Below are 23,138 nucleotides of genomic sequence, written 5' to 3' on the forward strand. Positions count from 1 at the left end.
TGCGGGAGTCGGCTCTCGCCTTCTACCGTGTGGGTCCCAAGGCTTGAACTCGGGTTGTCGGCTTCACAGCAGGCACTCCGACCTGCTGAGCTGTCTCACTGGCTCTGGGAAGCCTGGGTTTTCCTGCGGAGAATTCCTGACCAGTGTGGTTATTATTTATGCAAGCAAGTGGAAGACCGAGAAATGGGAGACAGCGGGTCTTACAGGCTCGTTGCATGAGGGCCCTCAGCAGAGCTGCATCCCATCCCGAGGGTTCAGTTAGTCAGTGTGGGGGCTGGCGATCTGCATGTCTAACCAGCTCTCTGAACGGCACTTTGAGTCACACTACTCCAAGGGACTAGAGGGGGCGACTCCAGGAAGCACTTTCCATCCCAACAGTGTGGGGAACAAATATTCTGCAAATATGGACATTTGAGTCCTATGAGGTGAAACTTAAGACTCCTGAGCTCAGGTCCCGTGGCCTGCTCTGGTATCTAACTTTATGATGTATATGTAGCTTGGTCCCACAATCCTGGGCCGGGGGGGGGGGGGGGGGGCGAGAAGGGGCCTTCTGCCGACTCTGTGATGGACAGGATAACTGCTGCAATACTGTAACCTGACTTAGATGTTCCTGTGGAGGAGTGGGACTCCAGAGCTAAGAAGCCAGGTTGGGGTAATCCAGAACAGGAAGCCGTGAATTCCTCCTCTCTAGCGCCCCCTGTTGGCAAAGGAAAATTTGTTTGCTGGTTCTCAGCCCAGGTCCAAGAAGGAGGGGTGAATTTGGAGATGAGAGAGGATGGTGTCATAATTGCCCATAGCACGGATCACTGGCTCCACAATGACCACTAATTACACTCCCTAAATTAGGGGTCTAAGGCAGCGACACCAGTCACAGCTGATAGGCAAGGAGAAACCCATTGGCTATCCCTGCCCCGAAAACAGAATATAAAAATCTGTGGTTGGGCTGACAGGATGGCTCAGTGGCTAAAGGTTCTTGCCACCACCCCCTGAAGGTCTGCGTTCAATCCCTGGGACCCATATGGTTGAGTAAGAGAGCCTACTCCTTAAAGTTGTCCTCTGACCTCCGCACGTGAACCATGACAAGCATGTCCCTGCATATGCACACACATACACACACACACTCACACACACACACTCAACACTCATACACATTCTCACACACACACACACTCATCACTCATATACATTCTCACACACACACACTCACACACACACTCAACACTCATACACATTTTCACACACACACACACACACACACACACTCAACACTCATACACATTCACACACACACACACACACACACACACACACACACACACACACACACAAAGTAAAAAGAGAATTTTTTTAAAAAAAGCTAAGTTGTCCAAGAGCTCGTTAGAACAGTATGTAAGAATAGACGACAGGCCTTATGAACCTACTGTCTCTACTTAGATTGCCAAGAGTAAATACTCAGCGATGTCTTCGTTCTCTATTAACATTCTATATGATTTCAATCCTCCCAGAAGATGCCATGGGAAACAAGGGCATGCTTATAAGGTTTCTTCCACTTGGAGGCTGTGATGTAAACAGGAAGCAGGATGGCACAGATTACCTGTTGGAAAGCCAGAAGGTCTGATTCAGTGGCTTTCAATCTTCCTAATGCTGGGACCCTTTAATACAGTTCCTCATGTAGTGGGACCCCAACCATAAAATTATTTCATTGCTACTTCATCACTGTAATTTTGCTACTCTTATGAATCATAATGTAAATATTTGTGTTTTCTGATGGTCTTAGGCGACCCCTATGAAAGGGTCATTCGACCCCTAGGGGGTCACAACCCACGGGTTGAGAACTGCCAGCTCTGGTTTGAGTCCTGATCTGTTTCTTAGTAATGTTACCTTCAACTTGTTTCCTAACTTCTCTGAGCCTCAGTAGTTTTGTAGGGAAAATGGGGACTAGCTGGTCCTAGTAGTATATACCTGTAGTTTGTAGTCCCAGGTGCTTGGGAGGCAGAGACCCCCAGGAAGGTCTCAAAGCCCAGGAGCTAGAGACCAACTTGGGACAACATAGTAAGATTTCTTCTCATAGAACTGAAGAGACAGCTCAAGGTTAAGAGCATTTTCTTTGCAAGCTTGAGGACTGGAAGTTGGATCCCAGCTTGCATACACATGCCAGGTGTGATCCCATCCACGCCTGTAAACCCAGCATTGATCGGGGTGGAGACAGGGGGATTGCTGGGGCTTGCTTGGTGCCAGCCTGGTTGTAAAGCCGCTGGCTCCAGTTTCAGCAAGAGACCCTCAAAGGTGGACAGCAATTTAGGACTCCTTTCTCCAGCCCCTGCACACCTGTACGCACTCACGCAATACACCAGTACACTTCTCGCACTCACAAGGTAAAGAAACCCAACAAAACAAAACAAAACCAGATTAAAAGTCACCGCCTTCGGTAACTGTGGCGATGAAAGGATACCACACAGCTTCTGACACAGTGTCCTACATTAGCTCATGGAGGTGCCAGTCAGAACAACCACAGGCTAAGGTTAGGGAGGTGCTGGGGACACTGACCGCTGTCGGTGATGTCAGTGACACTTTTTAAAGGACAGTCAGGTTGGCTTCTCACCTCCAGCGATTTCAGGGCTGTCAGGGTGGCTCACGTGATAAAGGTTATTTCGTGCCAGCCCTGATGACACTGTTTATCTATGGGGTGGAAGAAGAGGATTAGCTCCCCCAAGTTGTCCTTTGGTCTCCATGTGCATCCTGGGCAAGTACACACATGAGCGCGCGCGCACACACACACACACACACACACACATACGTGTAATACAAACATTTTTAAAAACTCAGCTATTTCAAGTTACGGTCACAACGGATGACCTTAGCGGCCATTCCTGGTGACATTAATGGCCTTTCCTGGTGTTGTTTTCACGTATGCCATTTTGTACTGCCACCAAACAAATAAACCTGGTGTGTGCTCCACAGCTCACGAAGTGGATGTTGTGCCTATTAGGAAGCTCTGCCACGTTCGGGGGGGGGGGGGGGGGGCTCCTGCTGCAGGAATCCTCCATGGAGGATCCAGGTTTCTGCTCTAGTGAAGACGTACGATGCGTCAACAATAATTCATGTCAGAAAGGGTGGGAAAGGAGGGGAAATAGACGCAAAGAAAAGAAAAATATCCTGCCTAGACAGGTAGGGGAAGGGCCCGAGAGCGGTGGAGGGCAGAGAGGCAGGTGTGGGATCAGCGATTCCAGGAACACTGGCCCTGCAGGGTTCTTACTGATCACTCTAGAAATGACGCACAGCCACCCCACGGCACCCTTCCAAGAGGTCCTGCAGGAAAGGAATCTGCTTTATTTTCTGACACCCTAATGGCATGGACCCCTTTGTAAATGGCTCCCACTGACCTCCACACCAGTGTTCTCAGGAACCCAAGACCCTGCCATAGGAATCCCTGGGTTATCGCGGTTTGAGAGTTTGTGGTACAGAGAAGCTGGTATGCAGCCCAGCATCCTGCCAAGGGCTAAGCACCAGTTCCCTATGGAGTCAGCGCAGAGCACAGGTATATGGAAAGGAAGCCAGTGGTACTGACTTACGCTGACTCTGGAAAACCCGGACAGGAGACAGGGCTGCATCCATGTGTGGACAGCTGTGACAGGCCAAGAAGGCAGTGCCCTCCAAGCCAGTGTCCTTGGCATCTTGGCTCAATACCTATTCAGAGCGAGGCTGAGCATGAGGGCTGTGGGCTGGGCATCTCCCCCACTGACTGCCAGGGTACATACTATTCAGCTGGCTGTGCGGGTGTCCCCTCCTCCCTCGTCATTCCAGAGACTCACCAGAGGGAGGAAGATAAGACTTGTATCAAAATCAAATGACATCTTCCCTTCCAGGTTTGTTCCTCGGATGTACAGGATTCCAAGTTCCTTTTAAAGCTGTAACTGTAAATGCTACGCAAGCCTGTAGCCCATTCTTGTTCTTGATAGATGGAATGATGTAAGGGACTGAACTGCGGGGTAGCTTTCCCCACAACATCCCTTTCTCATTCAGGCGGGAACTGACACATAGCAAGTGCTCAATACAAGTATGACTGCAAGGACTGGTTGCATTGGAATGATCACATCTTAATCCTCAGCATGAATGACTCCAGAAAACTTCTCTGTTTTCCTTGTTGTTTACTATGTAAATAGAGTAAGTTTGTGATTGGCAGGACACTTGGTGAGTTACATCCGTGGTCCTTCCCAGCTCTACAATACTTTGAATGCGAAGGACCTGAGAGCATTTTTACATGGCAAGCTAAGTTACGTTTGACTCATTTGTTTTCTTTAACAGATTGTAAAGGAGGAGCCCACATTTGTAAATATCAATAAGAAATCGAGTCTTCAGGACACTAATGTAAGGTCTGTTGCTTCTTGTTTGAATGGGGAAATGATACTGTGTCCTCCCACTGTGCTGGAAGGATCACGCCTGGGGAGACGGGGTGACAAGAGCGGAGAGAACATGGGCCCAAGGAAACCAGATTCGAGACTCCCTGTAAGCCTCCAGAAGGTTGCTTAGTCCCAGACTGACACCACTGCCTGCTGTGCTAGTACAGAACTCAACCTCCTTGCGTGGTTCCTGGAGCGTGCAGAGCTGACCTTACAGTTCTCCAGTAAGATGCTCAAAAGCTCTGCTCTCAGAGTGGAGTTCAACCTTGCCAACACAGGAAAGAGGACCCTTCCCAGTGGTGTCTGCTCACTGCTCTTCCCTGGGCCTGTCATTTCTGTGCTCTGTCGGAACTGGAACCACATGGGTTCACTGATGCTCTCAGCCACTATCACCCCACCCCATACCCTGGAGGAAATCCCTCTCTCAGCCCTAAGTGACTGACATCCTGTCATCATGGCAATCCTTTTGGCATCTTGGTGGTCTATCATCACCTGCTCCTCACGGGGCATCCTTGGGTACCCCTCAAATGTACAACAGAGTCTCATACTGAAAAGCCTAGGTTCTGGCTGGGGAGGTTAACGCAGTAGTAGAGAGCATGCCTAGCATGCTTAAGGCCCTGGCTTCTATCCTCAACAACACAAAACAGATAAATAAACCAAACACTAGACTCCTGAGTCCCACCCCAGTTCTTGAGCTCCTGTGTATTGGGTGGATGGGAGTAGGAGAGGTGGTGAGGACCCAAAAAGGCATTTTAGTGAATGCCTGAGTGTCATATGGAATTGCTACACCCAAGGCTCAAAGCAAAAGCTAAAGTTTCTCTCTGTTGTCTTATGACTGTCAGTCTGTATTCTTGTCCAAGTTTGTCCATGTTTGTCATCTTCCAGGGATACATTCCTGCCTGGACTTCTCAGGGACTTAATTCAGGCTGGGGGGTAGGGGGTGGGGTGGGCAGCTGAGTTGGAGAGTACTTTTCTATCACGTGCAAGGGCCTGAGTTCCATCCCCAGCACTGGAAAAAGCAAACCAACCAAACAAAAGCCTTTTCCCGCCCTGTCCATCATCCTTCCTTCACCTGTCTCCAGGCTTGGAGAACAGCATTATTATCTACTTCCTACCCAAGCTTGAAACTCAAGAGTCCTTGTCCCCACCCACCCACCTCATCCCCTTGTCTAATTGGTCATCACCATGCATCAATTTGACTTTTGTATTATCTCCAAAGATATGTTCAGGAACATAATCCCTGCCCTTCCCTATAGCAAGCTTTCATCGGACTATCTTTGGATCACTAGCCCCCAAATAATGACTCAGAGACTTATTATTAATTATGAAAGCTTGGCCTTAGCTTAGGCTTTTTCCCACTAGCTCTTATAAGTGAAATTAACTCATTTTTTTTAAAATAAATCTACATCCTACCACATTACCTCTTTCCCATTCTGTGTGTCCAGCTTGTTCCACATCTTGATGGTGTCCCCTCTTCCTCTCTCTGCCAGGAAGTCCTGCCCATCTCTCCTGCCTAGCTACTGGCTGTTTGGCTTTTTATTACACCAGTCACAGCAACGCATCTCACACAGCGTACAAATGTCCCACAACACCTCCCTACCCTTCATTGTCTCTAATTCTAGATCATTAATACCCTGGCTCTCCCACCGGTACACTCTTGGCTCTGAGGGCACTTTTGCAATGCAAACCTGATAATGCCACTCCTCAGACTAAAACCTTTTGTGACTGTCGTTGCCTCCAGAGTATACTCAGCCTGAGGTTCCTTCTGACAGGTCTCTCCCTGTTTTCCTTCTGGTTCCTCCCCCTTGCCCTGCTGCTGGGACCTCTTCTATGTCGGGGTGGTGAGGATGGTACCCTGCATTCAGCCAGGCCTTCACTCGGTCTTCCCAACTTACATTGATGGTCTTCCCTGCATCAGGCTGAGAACCCTAGGAGATAGGGTCATTTCAGGGACCATGTGCAGCTACCTTGCAGTTCCAACCTAGGGAACCATGAATGCAGCACATTGACTCCGATTCCTTGTTCATCCTTTCCTGTGTTTCTTCAGCAAGCGTTTACTAGGCACTAGCTGCATACTTCCCACGTAAGCAGGTCATAGAAGAGAAAACGGAAGTGGGGAAGTGCCCATTGCTTTGTCAGGAGGCCCTTGCTCAGGGCCTCAGCTTGCCTCCGTGCCTCTTTGGTGTTAGGAGATAATTACTGTTTTTTAAAAAATATGAAATCAGTTATGACTGTAAGAATGCATTAAAGACTTCTTAAAATCACTGTTTTGGGGCCAGGGAGATGGCTTAAATGACTGAAAGGTCTTGCTGTCGAGCTTTAAGACCTCAGTTTATCCTCAGACCCACATGATAGAAGGACTGTGTGTTCTCCAACCTCTGTACACAGGCGTGCACATACACAGAGAATAAGTCAATAAAATCTGATAAAGAGCAGTCTTAAAAAGATCCACTGGGTTGTCATAAATGACTGAGGCAAAATAACAGGGAAATTGATATATTTTTACTTTTATTTATGTGTTTGAGGGTATACACCTGTATATAGGTGCCCTGAGAGGCTAGAAGAGAGCATCATATCTTCTGGAGGCATTATGGGTAGTCATGAGTGCTGGAAATTGAACTCAGGTCCTTTGGAAGAGCAGTAAGCATTCTTAACCACTGAGCCGTCTCTTTTTGAAAACATTTTCTCAAATACATAGTATTAAAATATTTTGGAAACAGTCCTAAAGTTCTTCTGATTATACTTTTTCAGTTAAAATACTAGACTGTGGACACAGTATTTACTGTTCACTGTAGCTTCATTGTAGACTACAGTGTTATAGCCTTTGTGGGCTACTGGGCTAAGTATCATGGCTACCGGATATTGGGAGCTGAGTCTGGGTTAGCCATGGGGTTTTCTTCATTCGTTTCACAGCAAAGACCTGTCTGTGAACCAAACCCTCAGACTGGGGTTGGAGCTTTTGAGCAAGGCAGTTTTATCTGGTCCCCCACCCAGTTATATTTAGTTCCTCACTTGCTACAGTCTCATCTCTCTAATTTTTGCTTGTTTTTGTGATTTTTGAACCTTTTTGGTTTTGTAATATCATATCAATTATTAATTGTCAAGAGCAATTGGATATCTGGGCCATCAGAATCGGTAAGCTGTATATTAGCTGAGAATCAGTCCAGAAGGATAATACAAGAACACTAACCCTTTTTTCTTTTCCTGTGTCTCCAGAAGCCCCATTCCTATACGCGTGGAAACAGCCCAGCCAGCTGTGGAGAAGCCAGAAATCAAGCCTCCCCGAGTGAGGAAGTTAACAAGACAATACAGTTTGTGAGTTCTGCACCTGTCTACCCCCCAATTATGCATGAATATTTAGTGATAGCCCTTCCCAGGCACCTTCTCAGATGGCCATCCCCCAGACTCCATCTAATTCGCATTCAGGTTGTAATGGCCCCAGAATTTTCTCCATGAAAACGTCACACAGAGGCCACACTTGTCATCACTGACTGGTGTAGTAAACTGTTCCCAGCATTCCATGCTTACCACCTCACAGGGGATTGGGAGTCTGGCACAGCCTCTCTGTGCTTCTCTGTTGGGGTCTCCTGCAAGGCTACAAATGGTCCCCTAGGGCCTTGGTCACCTCTGAAGGCTCCTTTATGTGGTTGCTATCAGAATCCGTGGTCAGGGAGGCTGTTGGACCCAGGTTAGCCTATGCTTACAGTCTTGTAAGGTTTCTCTGTCCGAGAGCATGTGAGAGGAGGCAGGGAGAAGGCTAGCAAGATGAAGGTTAGTCTTGTATAGCTTCATCACAGAAAAGACATTCTAGCAGCTGTGGCGATACCTTTAATCCAGCACTTAGAGCAGAGGCAGTGATCTCTGTGATTCGAGGCAGCTGGTCTACCAAGTAAGTTCCAGAAGGCGCGAAGCTACACAGAGAAACCCTGTCTCGAAAAAACCAAAAAAAAAAAAAAAAAAAAAAAAAAAAAAAGATATTCTATTGTTTTCCACGTGTTCTGTTTATTGGAAACACGTTGCTAGGCCCAGCTCACACTCTAGAAGAGGATTACATGGGTGAATGATTACTAAGACAGGAACCCCCAGAGGCCATAGGAGAAGCTGCCTCCACACCCCATGTCTTGATAGTAAAGTGCTTAGCATAATCAGTCAGCAGAGAGAAGCAAGGAGCTACCTAAGATGTCAGGACCCGCCCAGTTTTCTTCCACTTAATCCAACAAAAATCTCTTGGCTGCTGTTCCAGGCATTGTCAGGTATTAGCAAAACGGCGGTGACAGTCCCCACTGCCACCTCACTTTGTAGTCTCATAGCGTCCTGGAGGCAGAGACAGACTTGTAGATAACTGCCCAAACAAGACAGGTGAGCGCTGTAAGAAGGGCAGGTGGGCTCAGCCGCAGGTGGGAGAACCGACTGCAGTGGCGTCCTCATTTTTGGCCCTGATTGTGACTCAGGCACTGCCCCTGGGTGTGACATTTGTGAGAGAGCTGCAGAGGAATCTCCAGGCACAGTGGGAAATGTGGGCAGTCTCGGCCTCCAAAGATTTCAGATAATGTTCAGGCCCCTTTGTAGCTCTGAGATCCTGAGAAATGATCTCAGGATTCCTTCCATTTTCTCGTGTGTGTGTGTGTGTGTGTGTGTGTGTGTGTGTGTATGTGTGTGTGTGTGTGTGTGTGTGTGTGTGTGTGTGTGTGTTCAGTTGGAAGCTCTGCTTCGGCCCCCCATTCCAAACCCTGCCCCTCTTAGAAAGCCCTCCAAGTGGCCACTCCTCCCCCGGAGCTGCCCAAGACCTCATCTACAGGGTATTTAAGCTCTGGTCCCTAGACCTGCCATGTGATTTCTCCCCCCCCCACCATCTCAATTCTGGGGAGCGGGGGCTTGAGAGTCACCCGAGAGTGCTTGGCTCATTAAACCTGGACTTTTAATTTGGCTTGGTCTGGCTTATTGTGTTGGCTGAGAAACCCACTCCCGGGGATTCAAAACTACCTATCATGCATGTTTGCACGTGTATGGGCACACATGTGTACGTGTGCACCTGTGTGTGCATGCATTTAAAGGACAGAGGTTGATATACGGAATCTACCTTATTCACTGAGGCAGAGTCTCTCAGTCAAACCCAAAGCTCACTGACATGGTTAGTCACTAACCAGCGTGCTCTGGGGCCCCCTGGCTATGCATTTGGAGGCTGGAGTTCCAGGCAGGCCACCAGACCCGCCAAACATTTATGTGGGTTTTCAGGGATCCAAACTGTGGTCCTCAGGCTTGGACTGCAAACGCTTTAACACTGAGCCGTCTCTTCCGTCCCCCTTTCTGTCCGTCTCTATTCTTTAGTTCCTTTCTTTCACAGTATTGGAGACCCGGCCAATGCAAAGCAGGTGCTTACCACTGAGCTACATCTCTAGTCTGTTTTACACATTTTATTTTGAGAGAGGTTTCCCTGCATTGCCCAGGCCGACTTGGAACTTCTGACCTCCCTGCCTCAGCCTCCTGAGTAGCTGGGATTACAGGTCTGTGACACCAGGCCGGCTCCCAATGTTTTTCCTTCATCTGTCTGTAAAGTGAGCTAATAGCCATCTCTAAGGGATTTTGGGAGGGGTCTGGCCAAAGGCTGTGCTTCTGAGAAAGACTGTAGGGATCCGGGATGCTAAGGGAAGTTGGGGTGCAGTCCCAGAGGCAGCCCCCAAACAGCCAGCAGAGATGTGCCATTAGCTCCCTGTGGGAAGGTAAAGGGGTGCACTCAGGGGGTCTTAAGAGCAGCCACGTGCCGCCTCACCAGCCCTGATGGGAACTTAGGGGCATATAGCAGCAGTGTTTCTGGGCGAGCCTGAGTGGCTAGAACTCAGGTAATTAACAGCTCTAATGATCTCTGGGGAACAAATGAAACCATGAGAATCTTCCCCCAGGACAAGGCTGGCAGGGCTTGCCTTCTCTTTCACATTTCAGAATTCAAAATGTTTTCACCACCCATTTGGGATAGGTAATCATTAAATAATGCCTAACTATAGGTAACCTGGAAGGAAAGAAAATTTCACTTAATCACCAAATTGGCTGTTGTTTAAAAAAAAAAAAAAGAAAGAAAGAAAGAAAAAGAAAAGGAGAAACCTTTTTATCTTTGCATTACTGCACTTCGGGGGGGGGGGGGGAGAGGAGTTTCAAGGCAAAAATCAAAAATCTTCTCCCAAAAACTTGTTAAACTGTTTTGAAAGCCAGGTGTGGTGGCACATGACTGTACCCTCAGTGCTGTGGAGGCAGCAGTGGGAGGGTCAGGAGTTTGAGCTAGCCTGGGCTGCATTGATAAAACAACAATATTTTATGAATTTATCACGAATTACCTCAGAAACTGAAGTTGGAGATTTACTGGATCTTAAATATGTTTCTTTGGTATAAGGTCTAAGACAAAAGACTTTTTTTTTAAATATGGGGGGGGGCTGGAGAGATAGGTCAGTGGTTGAAAAAACTTGCTACTTTCTCAGAGGACCCCCATTCTTCAGGTGACTCACAACTGCCTGTCATTCCAGCTCCAGGGCGATCTGATGCCCTCTTCTGGACACTGAGGGTACCTGCACATATATGGTGCACATACATACACAGAGAGAAATAAAAAATAAAAATAATAAACCTTCTTTTAGAAAGAAGAATTTGGAGCTTTTCCTATTTTAGGCACTCTGGGTTGACTTCCTACTATAAGAAATGAGCTGTTTTTTTTTTTTTTTAATGTAAAACAAATAGTGATTCTGCTTTTAGGGTTAAAGTGCTTTTATATAAGGTTAAAAAATATTCACCCCACTCTTCTGTATCACTGTATGATTAACTTTTTTTTAAAAAAAAATTGGTGAAAACCTGGCTAGGCTGACAGCTCAGTGATTTAGAGTACAACTGTTCTTGCTGAGGCTTGAGTACCAGTGTCCAGATCATGTAGGTCACCACTGCCTGTGGATCCAGCTGTAGGGGGAATCTGATACTTCTGGCCTCCATAGGCACATGCACATATCCACGCGCATACACATAAATTTAAAATAAATCTTACAAATGAAAAGGGTTAGAGAGATGGTTCATGAGCTTGATTCCTGCTGCTTCGCCAAAGTGGAGTCTATAGTACACAGCCTCTGCGTCTATTTGGACTTACTGTGACATGAATGTCCAGCCAAGTGTCTACTAGCAAATACACAGCTAAGAAAATAGGATATGGCCATGCAATGGAGCATTTCTCAACATAAAAGGGAAAGGCATTTTGTTATATACCACAGTGTCGTTGGATTTTGAAAGCATCACTTGCTTCCGTGAGGGCTCAGGAATAGGTAAGCTCATGGAGAGAGGGACATGGCTGGGGACTGTATAGTGGGGTGGCTACATAACTGTGAATGTAGGTCACACCACAGAAGGGTCTGTATATAAGTGGTTAAAATGATAAATATCATGTTATGTGTGGTTTGCCGCAATCTCACACACACACACACACACACACACACACACACACACACACACACACTGGCTTTTGGTCTTGGATCTTGTAAACTTGATGTTGAGTGGGCATCGATTTGGAGAGCCGTGTCCTCCCATTTTGGCCTCTTCTCCCCTCCCCGAACCCCTCACGGGCTGTGTATTATTGTAATGAGCAGAGCTTCATGTGCTTTTAGTAACCGCAGTGATGAAGATGACCTCCCTCCAGACCTGGCTGAGGCAGTGGGAGCCACCACAGCCACAACCACAAACACCACGATGTCTGCCACTCAAGTCACAGTGCCGCTGGCGTCCCCCAAAGTCCAGAAAGTCAGCTCGCCTCAGAAGTCAGAAGTCAAGAGCCCACTGTCCCCAGGGGCCAAGGTATGGGAAAAAGCCTGAGGCATAATACACACTTGGTAAATGGCACTCAGATTGAGCACTTAAATTTTGCGTAATCAGTTGCATGCATGCATGCATGCATTAAAAAACAGTAAAACCAGACTGGTAATTTAACTCAGTTGGTAGAGTTAAAGCTACGAATTTGATCGCTAGCACAGGTAGGCCAGGCACAGGGGCACACACCCATAATCCCAAATCAGGGGGTGAAGGCGGGATCAGAAGTTTCAGGTCATACTCCACTATATAGTGAGTTCGAGGCTAATGTGAGACCTGTCTTTAAAAAAGCAAAGCCAGTTTAAAATGATGAGATTAAGTTTGGTTCCATGGCAAAAGAGTTGATAATTAAAATTAAAAGGAGCAGCTGGGCAGTGATGGTGAATGCCTTTAATCCCAGCACTGGGGAGGCAGAGGCAGTTGGATCTCTGTGAGTTCGAGGCCAGCCTGATCTATAAGCGAGTTCCAGGACAGCCAGAGCTGTTATACAAAGAACCCTGTCTTTAAAAAAACCCAACAAATTAATTAATTAATTAATTAATTATTTTTGAGACAGGGTTTCTCTGTAGCTTTGGTGCCTGTCCTGGAACTCACTCTGTAGACCAGGCTGGCCTCAAACTCACAGCGATCCGCCTGCCTCTGCGTTCCGAGTGCTGGGATTAAAGGCATGCGCCACCACCGCCCGGCCCTAATTAATTAATTTTTAAAAGGAACAGAGTGTCTGACAAGCATTTATGAGAGACATTTTATGATGTAAAACTCAACAGCATGCACTGTATTTTAGGGCATGTTTAGGAGATTCTTGGGGGTAATGTTTTATATCACTCTGTGGCCCTGGGTGTATGGAGGCATACGTCTTTAGTCTCAGCACTTAGAAAGCAGAAGCAGGTGGGTCTCTATGAGTTCAAGGCCAGCCTGGTCTCCTGAGTGAGTTCCAGGACAGCCATCCAGGGCTACATAGTGAGACCCTGTCCTGAAAACAGACAAACAAACAACAAACAAGTAAAATTCCCTCTTACAGGCTGGTAAGAGAGCTCAGGAGTTAAAGGTGCTTGACTCCAAGTCTGGTGATCTGAACTGGGTCCCCAAGACCTACATGGTGTAAGGAGAGAGCTGACTCCCCAAAGTTGTCCCCTGACCTCCACACCCACACTGTGCATATGTGCACATGTATGCATGCACACATACAACAAGTCAATGTAACTTCAAAAGATGAAAAGTGTTTTAAACCATCTTGAAATATCATAAAAGTAAAGGGAAGAGTAGTGCCCACACCCCCCCCCAGCCCCACTCCATAATGGACAATTTGGAGAAATAGAAAACATAGATGTGTTCCCATCCCATGCCTTATATTGGATAAGGTGTGTTGATTGTTTGAAAATGAGAAATACCACTCAGTTTGAAATTTCAGGAAGCTGCAAGTGTGAATGCTGGTGACAGGCCTTCCGTGAAATACTCTCTTGCTTTTCTCTGGCTGGCTCTGTCACCAGCCACTCTTCCGCCGTTGGTTCAAATACAATTGACCCCGTTACTGTCCCTGCTGAGCCAAAGATGGCTGTGGTCCATGCAACTCCTGAGGGGAGATATATACAGGGAGCAGATACCCTGACCGCAAGATGGAAGCTCCAGTGGGTTCTAGCTCCCCCATTCACACGCCAGTAATAGCTCCCCAAAGGGCAATCTTTTTCAAAGCCCATATTCCTTCAGCCTTCGCTCCCCCGACTCTTGAAAATGAGAAGCTCAGCACCAAAGCTCACATCAGCACGGAAACCTCGCTGGGCCTCGTGAGAGCCACTGGATCCCTGAGGCTTGTGCAGCTTCCAGGGTCACGATTCCTGGCAAGATCTAAACAGCGGTGTTCCAGGCCCGTAGACTGTATGGCGAGGTCCACCTTTCCCAAGGTCCTTTCTTCATGTGTCTAAAATAGACACAAGAGTGTGACTGTGTTGACTGGTGCAGACTGGGGCTCTCTGGCGATCTAGAGGATGAATCCTGGCATCTCTTTTTGAATTTCGTTTTGCTTGAGGTAGAGTTTTGCTACATAGCTGGATGGTCTGGTACTTAATCTGTGGCTCAGGATGGCCTTGAACCCATGGGAAGTTGTCTGCCCTAGCCTCCCAAGTGCCGGGATTATAGATGTGTGCCACCATACTGGCTTCACTGCCTGTAACCGGGACTCTTCTTACAGTTTGTCAAGTGGGAGACAGGTTCCTTTCATGTATACCACAGCTGGTTAAAAAACCAGGCTGCAGCGTTCCCAGTGTGTGGAATGGAGAGCAACCACATCCTCCCAAAAGCTCCAGGGCTCCCTCTGCTGGCCATCTCTCTTTTTAGGCCCCTTATGTCAAATTGATGGGCCTGTGAGTTGTGTTTTGTGCTTCCTCAAAGGGCCTGGGATCTGCCTGTGCAGCTAGGACCCCAGAGCACGACAGAGCATTTTCTTGAACACTCTTCAGAGGTTCCAGCGACCCTCCTCATGGTCCTCTCTATTATTCCCTGACTCTCCGTGAGGGATGGCTTCTTGTTCTATTTATGTGTTCTGCAGACTCTTTGAAGCGGTTCCCCCAAAAACCAGTAAAATAAAACAGACTCAAAGCACTGAAGGAACTGGTTTGTAGCTTTAAAAAGGCCAGATCCCACACCTTACTTTATTTCTATCCATCCAGATTTCAGGGCAAAGTTGGGGTTCGTCCTGGCTATTTTGCACACTGCTGGGGAGGGGCATGTTGCGGGGAGAAGTTGCACTCTGAGCAGCTCATTGTTAGGGAAGTGCAGCCTCCCTCCCCCCTTTTTGAGCCCTGTCATCTGCTCTGGGTATCACTAACCAGGGACATTTCTGCCTGCCTTTGCAGAGCCCCTCTGACCATGGAGGCACCTTCACCTTGGGGCCAGGCGACCTGCTGATGGACTTCACAGAAGCCACTCCTCTGGTAAACTTATTTTTCTAAAAGCAGAAAAGCCATAGACCATAGACGCATCTGGCAGTGGGAGGCTGGAGAGGTGGGCACTGCTGTTGGAGGGCTTCCACGTATTCTGGAAGCTCTCGGGAAGGGTCAGACACCAGGACCCCAGCAACTTTGGGGGCTCTTGATGGAGGGGTGCTCCTTCTCCTCAGAGGGTGGCTGTAGGGGTCCTGCCGTGCCTGTCTGCTGCTCCTCAAGTATAATGGAGCTCCTCCATGCTTGGGTCTCAGCTTCCTGGCTTCCCAGGCTGTGCCCTGCATGCCCACCCATCTCTTGCTCTTGCTTTTGGCAATCCATCTGGTCTGAAACACTGGCTCAAGGCTCTTCTCTGGCTTTCCAGACCTGTTATGCCCCCTACCATCATCTCTCCTGTATACAGGTCTCCCATTAGGGATAGTGGCCCTCGTGGGACTCCTGCAGCCGAGAAGCCTTTTTTATAGGACAGAGCAGTAAAGGAGACAGGCAGGCAAGTTCTTACTCTAGTGTCTGGCCACTCTCCACACATGCAATCATTTTGTGCTTTGTTTTTTTTTGAGATAAGGTCTCACGTAGCCCAGGCTGGCTTTGAACTTGCTATGTAGCCAGGGATGCCCTTGAACTTCTGATCCTCCTACCTCTAATTCCTGAGTTCTGGGATACCAGGTGTCTTAGAGTTTCTACTGCTGTGAAGAGACACCATGACCATGGCAACTCTTATAAAGGAAAACGTTTAATTGGGGTGGCTTGCTTACAGTTCAGAGGTTCAATCCATTATCATCCTGGTGGGAAGCAAGGCAGCATGCAGGCAGACATGGTACTAGAAAAGGAGCTGAGAGTCTTACATCTTGGCTCACAGGCAACAGGAAGTGGCCTGAGACACTGGGTGTGGCTTGAGCATATATGAGACCTCCACAGTAGCACACTTCCTCCACAGTAGCACACTTCCTCGAACAGGACTACACCTACTCCAATGAAACTGTACCTCCTAAAAGTGCCGTTCCCTTTGGGGGCCGTTTTCTTTCAAACCACCACACCAGGTGTGCATCACCGTACCTGTTTGTGCAGTGCTGAGACTTGAACCCAGGGTTTCCTGAACACTGTGCAAGCATCTGCAGCTTTCTGCTCCCCGTTTAAGAATCTTGCCATTGGATAGTATCCTGTCTTCCCTAAAGCGGGGATATCAGGATATCTTTGTCTCAGAAGAGAAAGAGGAGAAGGAGGGAGGGGGGAATGCACACACACACACACACACACACACACACACACACACACATACACACACACACACAGAGAGAGAGAGAGAGAGAGAGAGAGAGAGAGAGAGAGAGAGAGAGAGAGAGAGAGAGAGCCATATTGAGACTAGAGTGCAACACAAATATATTATTAGATAATACAGGCAAACTTGGAAATAGCTTTTGGCTAGGCTCAGCCTGATATCTCAATAAAGTTGAGCATAAATCGTGGTCCACTTTGGGCTGGACATAAATCACCATTTGGGCTGTGAGGTAAAATATGAATTAAGCCGGAACCTATTTCCTGAGAGCTTTGTTCTTAGTTATAGGATAGTTCCAGGTTGGAGGGCAGCTCAAGGGTGTCCAGGTTGATAAATGGCCAAGCACCATGGAAGAGCTGTGTAGAAGATGCCCAGGGAGAGGCCAGGAGGAAGAGTCATTGGGCATCAACTTGCAAAGAAAAGACTCTTCAGGAGGCTTTCAGGAGAGTCTGGGTAGACACAGTGCTTGTCATTCTATAGCCATCTTTTTTTGCCTAGCAAGTTGGACCAGGCTAAGAGCAGCTGAGAGCTGCCAGGGAGACCCTGCTCTGGGGACCATCACAATTGAGCGTATGTCATGGTTACTCATGGTCTTCTTGTTAGACAAGTTGTCAAGACCACAGTACCCTTTTCCCCTTCCCTTCCAGCAGAGTTATCACAACTCATGACCTTTCAGCATGACCTCATCAGCCTTTTGCACAGATGCAGAGACTGAGTCCCGGAATAGGCAAATCACACAGAACCACGTGGGATTTGGAACCTTGGTATCTGGCTCCTCCTCCTCCTCTGCTCTATGCATTGGCTTGTAAACAATCTGGCCTCCTCTTCGGGGAATTTGCCACTTTGCAAAGAAGTGATTTCCAGGATGAGGAAGAGAAGAGGGGTCATGGAGGAAAGTCAGAAAGCAACATGCCTTGGTCAGGAGCTGCCAGATACATGCCAGCTGAAGCCTCTTGTCCAGCAGGGCCTTGTGGGAGATGGAATCCCTGGCAGCCACCTGAGAACACCCAGCCAGCTGGAGGGTAGCTAGTCAGAGAGATCTGGGAACTCTTAGGGTGCATCCTGAGAACCTATGAAGGAGAGTGGAGGAGACAGCCAAGTTCTGAGGACCATGTGAAAGGAACTATGCATAGCAGGAATTAGGAGCTAGGGAAAGCTATTCCTCTGAGTTGGACTGACGGGCAACTTCCAAGCTGTTCAGTTATGCTGCAGTAGACACCATATGCGTTGGTATAAGCTGCTGTCCCCTGTCTGGGGCCACGGGATTTACAGTATGAAGAGGAGTTTGTTTGAGAACTAAAATAGTCTCACCCAAGCATAGTAACACACATCTGTAATCAGTGTGAAACCCTGTCTTAAAAAAAGGCCTTTTCTATTCTATATCAAAAGCCAGCATGAAGAAAGTATTAATTTACTAAAGGGCCTGGTGGATCTAAGAACTGTGGTCAATTTATTGACCATAACTAAGAACTGTGGTTAAAATACACCATGACTTCTTCCAAGAGTAATAGGATTCCTCTCGAACACTTGTGTTCGGTCATATAGATTTAATTACTTGTAGAATCAAAAGATCTTGGCTTGGATATTGCAGGCTGGGGTTAGGAAGGAAACAGCATATGGTAGGGCCTCCTAGAGATGCGCCAAGTGACTGTCCCCCTTCAGGGACGGTCACCCATCCTCTTTGGGGATGATTCTCTCCATCTCTGGACAGCTCTGACTCAGCTGTGAAACGGGGTCCAGGACGCTGCACTGTATCTGCAGCTGAGGTCCCTGGGCTGCACTGAGGCTGCCCCCCCCCGCTATGAGGTCCACAGTGACTGTGTTCTCAGGATGCTTTGAGGTCCACGTTCTGCATACATGCATAGGTTCTGCAGAGGATGCGTCTGGGAGCATTCCTCGGCACCATAGGCTCTGACCTTTCCTCGTTCCAAATGAGTCCTGTGTCCGTGAGTGCCAAAGAGTGAGAGGGAAGGAAGGCATGGCAGTCTGCTTCTTCCGTCGTCTGGTCCCTTTCCTGTCTCCTGTAGAGCAGCATCTCTCTCACTTTGCCGTTGGACAGCTCAGCAAAGAGTGGACTCAGCACTTTGGGACTGGGAAACCTGCTCCCAGGGACCACCGTATCAGTAATTGTGTTCCCCTTCGGTGTCCTAGACTTGAGGTTGGGGTGCAGCCGTGAAAGCAAAGCTCCATGCCTGGCTTGTATCCAGCCTGTCAGTGCGCATGGAGCTTTGGGGACACTTCATCTTGTTTTTCCCCTACAGATGTAGAAACCAAGGCTCAGACAGGGATGTGCACTTGTTCAACTCACACAACAGGTTGGCATCAGGCCTAAGACTAGAACCCAAGCCCTATGGCAGGTGACTTGAGTCGGGATGTGTCTCTTTTGTCCCCCTAAACGGTCCTTGAAGCTTGCCAGGTCCATGGGCCTCAACTTTACCTCCAGAGCCTAGGCTTGGAGGAAGCTCTGGGATGCTCGAAGCCTCAACTCAAGTTGGGTCCTGCAGTGCCCTTTTGAGGCATGAGAACGGAGGAGGTTGTGTCTGCGGTCTCAGAGACTCAGCCTGGATGAGGTGTGGTTTATTGGCCGCCAGATCTGTACTCTTGGCCCCTGGCCACTCTCTGGATCTTCCCTTCAAAAGAAGAAGGTTGCATTCAGACAAGAACATTAAAATTCTCTGCTGACATCACACAGCAGGTGACCTCTCTCCTATAATCACCTCCGGGCTCACAGCCTCTGTCCAGTTTCCTCTCTTCTCCTGATTGAGATGTCTTCAGTACCCTGTAATCCTTGGGCCAGCACTAGAAGGAAACTGGAGAGTGAAGAATAGGACCAGATGTTGTGGCATTCATTCAGGAATGTTCCACTGAGACTCTATGAGAACTAATATTGTGTTATCACTCTCCATCTTGGCCCAGTATCTGTGAGGTGGAGCATTTCAAAGTATCCAGGTCCAGAAAAAGAAAGAAAGAAGAGAGAGAGAGAGAGAGAGAGAGAGAGAGAGAGAGAGGAGAGAGAGAGGAAGGAAGGAAGGAAGGAGAAAAGAAAAGAAAAGAAAAGGAAAGGAAAGGAAAGGAAAGGAAAGGAAGGAAAGAAAGGAAAGGAAAGGAAAGAAGGAAAGGAAAGGAAAGAAAGAAAGGAAAAGAAAGGAAAGGAATAAGAAGAGTCAAAAGGGGACGCTAGGCACACAGAGCCCTGCCTCATATTGGGTCAGCTAGTCAGCCTCCCTCCTGCTGGTAACAGACATAAACATCTGTCTCTCTCTGTTCTTGACTCCCCCCTACCCTGTGGAGCTCACCCCTCCCTGAGCTCTGTGTTTTCTAAACTACTCAGCCACAAGGCTACAGAGAGCCAGTTTGTCCTGAGACAGTAGTAGTGAAGTGTGTACATGACTGGGAGACATGGGTCTGGACTGAGGAAGGCCACATGAGACATGGGATCAGGCCCTGGTAGGGCGTCAGGACTGGGTTTCCAGTTGGGTCAATCACTTAGTATTTGTTTTGAACTCCATTCTTCCAGGTGGGTTGACACTAAATCTGAAGTCTAGGTGTCCTCTATTTCCCCATGGCTTCTTCATTGTCCCCCAAGGTTCAGGAGGGGTGTAGAAAAGTCTGGTCAATGCACTATGTTATCATTCATAGATACATCTGAGATACTCTCTGCATCTCTAGTGGGGCTTCTGGGGGATCACTGTTTTCACTTCCTGGCCATCATTCTGTCCTGGGGGCATTCTGTCCTGGGATTTACTGCCTCCTCGCTCTACCTGACCAGGGACTGTGCTCTTCCTTGCTCTTAATTCCTGTTCCCAGGGCTTAGGCCCTAAGAGAGGGGGCTAGCTCACTGTGGCCTCATTACTCAGTATTCTCGCTTGTCTTCCCGTCTCTGTCGGAACGACTTTCTCTTCTCTACTCAGACCAGCAATGTCCTTTCCTCAGCCTATGAAAAAGAATCCCTCCCCCCACCAACAACAACATTATTATTTATTGATGCCAAGAATCATTTCATTCTCCCAAAGGGTCACATTTTAAAATTCAAAAGCTAATTATCTATACAAAAAAAGTGGTGTAATAAATGCAGAAATGTCCCAAACAAGAAGGGAAGAGCCAGAGAAAAAGCAAATTGGCATCCTAAGCATCCTGTTAGATGTGTTGTTGATACTTTGTTTCCTGCCCATTGACTAAGAGTCAAGGTTGTGGGTTTACTAGGAGATCAGGAACGTTCATTCATTTACATCTACTCAGGTAACTATTTAGGAAGGTCAAAAGTATTGGAGCAATTACCATAAAAGTCCAGCACTGGACAAAGTCTTAAATCATTCCTAATTATCAGTCCAAATTCTGACCATTAGGTGATAGGATGTTTTTTGGTTATTTGTGGCAGATTTTATTTCCTTCACTAAACGTATGTTAAGTTCCTGTTGCTATCGGCAGGAGTAGGGGCCCAGGGGCTTATGTGTGGAGGTGTACGTGGAGAGTCCCTGGTGTGGCTGGTTCTAAATGGAGCATGGACACCCTGGGGTATTGACACCAGCCAGGCTCCTACAAGCATCATCTTGTAATTTCTTAAGCAGGCAGGATCTCTCCTGAGGACCCAAGAGAACAGGAGGAGGATTTTAAGTAGGCTGGTAAACTTTAACTGCAGGTGACTAATTTGGATTCACTTAGCTCTGAAGAAAGGCCTTAGAAACAATCAACAAAGAAGGGGTGGAACCTGGGATTCCGACTTTGACTGAAACAGTCTCTGCATCTCCCAGATGTGAATGGGAAGCAGGTCTGTTGAAGTGGTTATGGCTGTGAAAGCCCCTGGCAGCTTCTCAGCTCTGCGGTTGTCAGAGGACAGAATCGGACGGATTTAGAGAAGGAAGGCGGCCTGTAATTTCCTTGATCATTCTTTTTAGTGAAAGCTACCCAGAGGCTGTATTTTAATCCTCACTGTGGGATGCTGCCAAGTTTCCTGAGCTAAACGATGCATGTATTTGTTCTCTGGAGCGAGTGGTCCCTCCCTGAAGCCCACACTAACCCTTCAGCAGTCCTATCTTCCTGACACTGAACATCTTCTGTTTGCCATCCTCATCCTCACTCAAACAAGCTTTGTACCTTTGCAGGGCACATGGCACTCCTCAGAGACCTCCCCTGCGGGTGTGTGTGTGGGGGGGGGGGAGACTGGCATCTCAAAAGTGTGGCACTTTCTCCACAATGCTTGGTATGTCTTCCAGTTAAGCAGCAGGATGTCCCCACTTCCAGTAAGGAGATGCCTTAAACTTGGACTCACGGATGAGGAAAGTGGGAGGCTCTGTCTGAGTTCTGAACCCAGATGGCAGAGAGCCAGGAGCATGAGATCCTGAACTCTGTGCTTCTTAGGGGTGCAGCTCTCTCTTGGCATCCTCTGCTGGACACTCACTCCCCTGCACACCTTAGGCAGTACCCTTCCTTGGCTGAGGGTGGGCCAGCACCGGGTGTAGCAGGCAAATGCTCTCAAGTGTGTGGCCAGCCCGCATATTGCTCCCATGCCTGCCATTGCTAACTCATGGCGCTGTTCGTGACTCGGCCTGGGCAATGCTTCGGAACCCTGGCGATGCTGGGGGTGGGGGTGGGAGGAGGGGCTGCTCCCAGTCTTGTGCTCCCGGCACAAGGAGATAGTTTGGCTCTGCCATCCCTGGGAAGGGGTTTGGTTTGTCCTTCTGCTCATGGATTGGAGAAGAGAGGAGAAGGCCAGAGAGAAGAGAGGCAGAGAGGCGGGCAGTGGGCGGGACCGGCGGTGAGCACTCCAGAGGCTAAGGGTGTCTAGAGAGCAGCCATGGGGAGGCTGGCTGGAGAGGAGTGCGAGTTGCCGGATCTGTCTTGCACTGTGCTGTCTTTCTCTCCTTTCCCTCCCTTGTCTCCTCTCTCTCCTCCCGTCTCACCGCCTCTTCCTCCCTGTCTCTCCTCCTCTCCTGTGAGCAGGCAGAGCCCGCCAGCAGCCCTCTCTGTGCCCACTCTCGCGGCTCTCCTCCACTCTCTCTCCCCATGAAGGAAGAGACCACTGGAGTTTGCATGTACCCTCCAATCAAAACGAGGCTGGTAGGTACCCTGACAGGGTGGGGGCCTGCTGGGACACGTGAGGTGGCAGGAGCCCCAGGTGAGGCGGTAGCTGGAATGATGGAGGTGCAGAGGCGCCAGACCTCCAGAGAGCCCTACTGTGGGGTACTCTCATCCCTGTATGGATGGGGGAATTTGGGGTCCAGCTGGGGTTGGCCAAGCCAAGACATACACCCTGCTCCTACCCCTTCCTCCATAGCTCTCAAGAACCAAGAGCCATTTGCTTTCTGAGAACTTGGATGAGAAAAGATACTTTCCCAGAGAGAATATACACTGGCAGTCACCTTCTGGAGTCTTAAGTGTCTGTCCTGTGGCAAATACAGTTTTACACTCACCTCCCTCTTCTATTTACTGACATCATGACATGCCAGGAGTGCTACATGATGACTTAAAAGGAACCATCTTAATCATCACTGAGCATATGTTTTTATCTTCGCATGTTTCCCTCTGTTTATTCATGTTCATTCATAACTTTACCTGTTAAGTCATAGTAGCCATGTTGTCTCCAATTTCCCCCCTTTTTTGTAGCACTGCGGTGTTTCTGTCTTGTTCTCATTGCCACATCCTACATGGCCATTTATATCCCATCAAGCAAAAGGGGTATCACGAACCCTC

General features: G+C 48.3%; 1 protein-coding gene across 4 annotated transcripts in view; it reads left to right on the forward strand.

Annotated features, from left to right (window-relative positions):
* Epb41l4b (erythrocyte membrane protein band 4.1 like 4B) overlaps positions 1 to 23,138 on the forward strand; it is a 153,046-nt gene that overhangs the window by 114,254 nt on the left and 15,654 nt on the right. The window contains exons 19-23 of one of the 4 annotated variants that reach the window (XM_028882992.2): positions 4,306 to 4,373; positions 7,617 to 7,715; positions 12,035 to 12,221; positions 15,086 to 15,163; positions 22,389 to 22,505. In XM_028882992.2, coding sequence (XP_028738825.1) covers positions 4,306 to 4,373; positions 7,617 to 7,715; positions 12,035 to 12,221; positions 15,086 to 15,163; positions 22,389 to 22,505 — 549 coding nt within the window. The remainder of the gene's footprint in view (positions 1 to 4,305; positions 4,374 to 7,616; positions 7,716 to 12,034; positions 12,222 to 15,085; positions 15,164 to 22,388; positions 22,506 to 23,138) is intronic. The other 3 variants (XM_028882993.2, XM_028882995.1, XM_028882994.2) reach the window with 3 other exon arrangements.

Source organism: Peromyscus leucopus, chromosome 2 (genome assembly GCF_004664715.2).
Source record: "Peromyscus leucopus breed LL Stock chromosome 2, UCI_PerLeu_2.1, whole genome shotgun sequence".
Lineage (NCBI taxonomy): Eukaryota > Metazoa > Chordata > Mammalia > Rodentia > Cricetidae > Peromyscus > Peromyscus leucopus.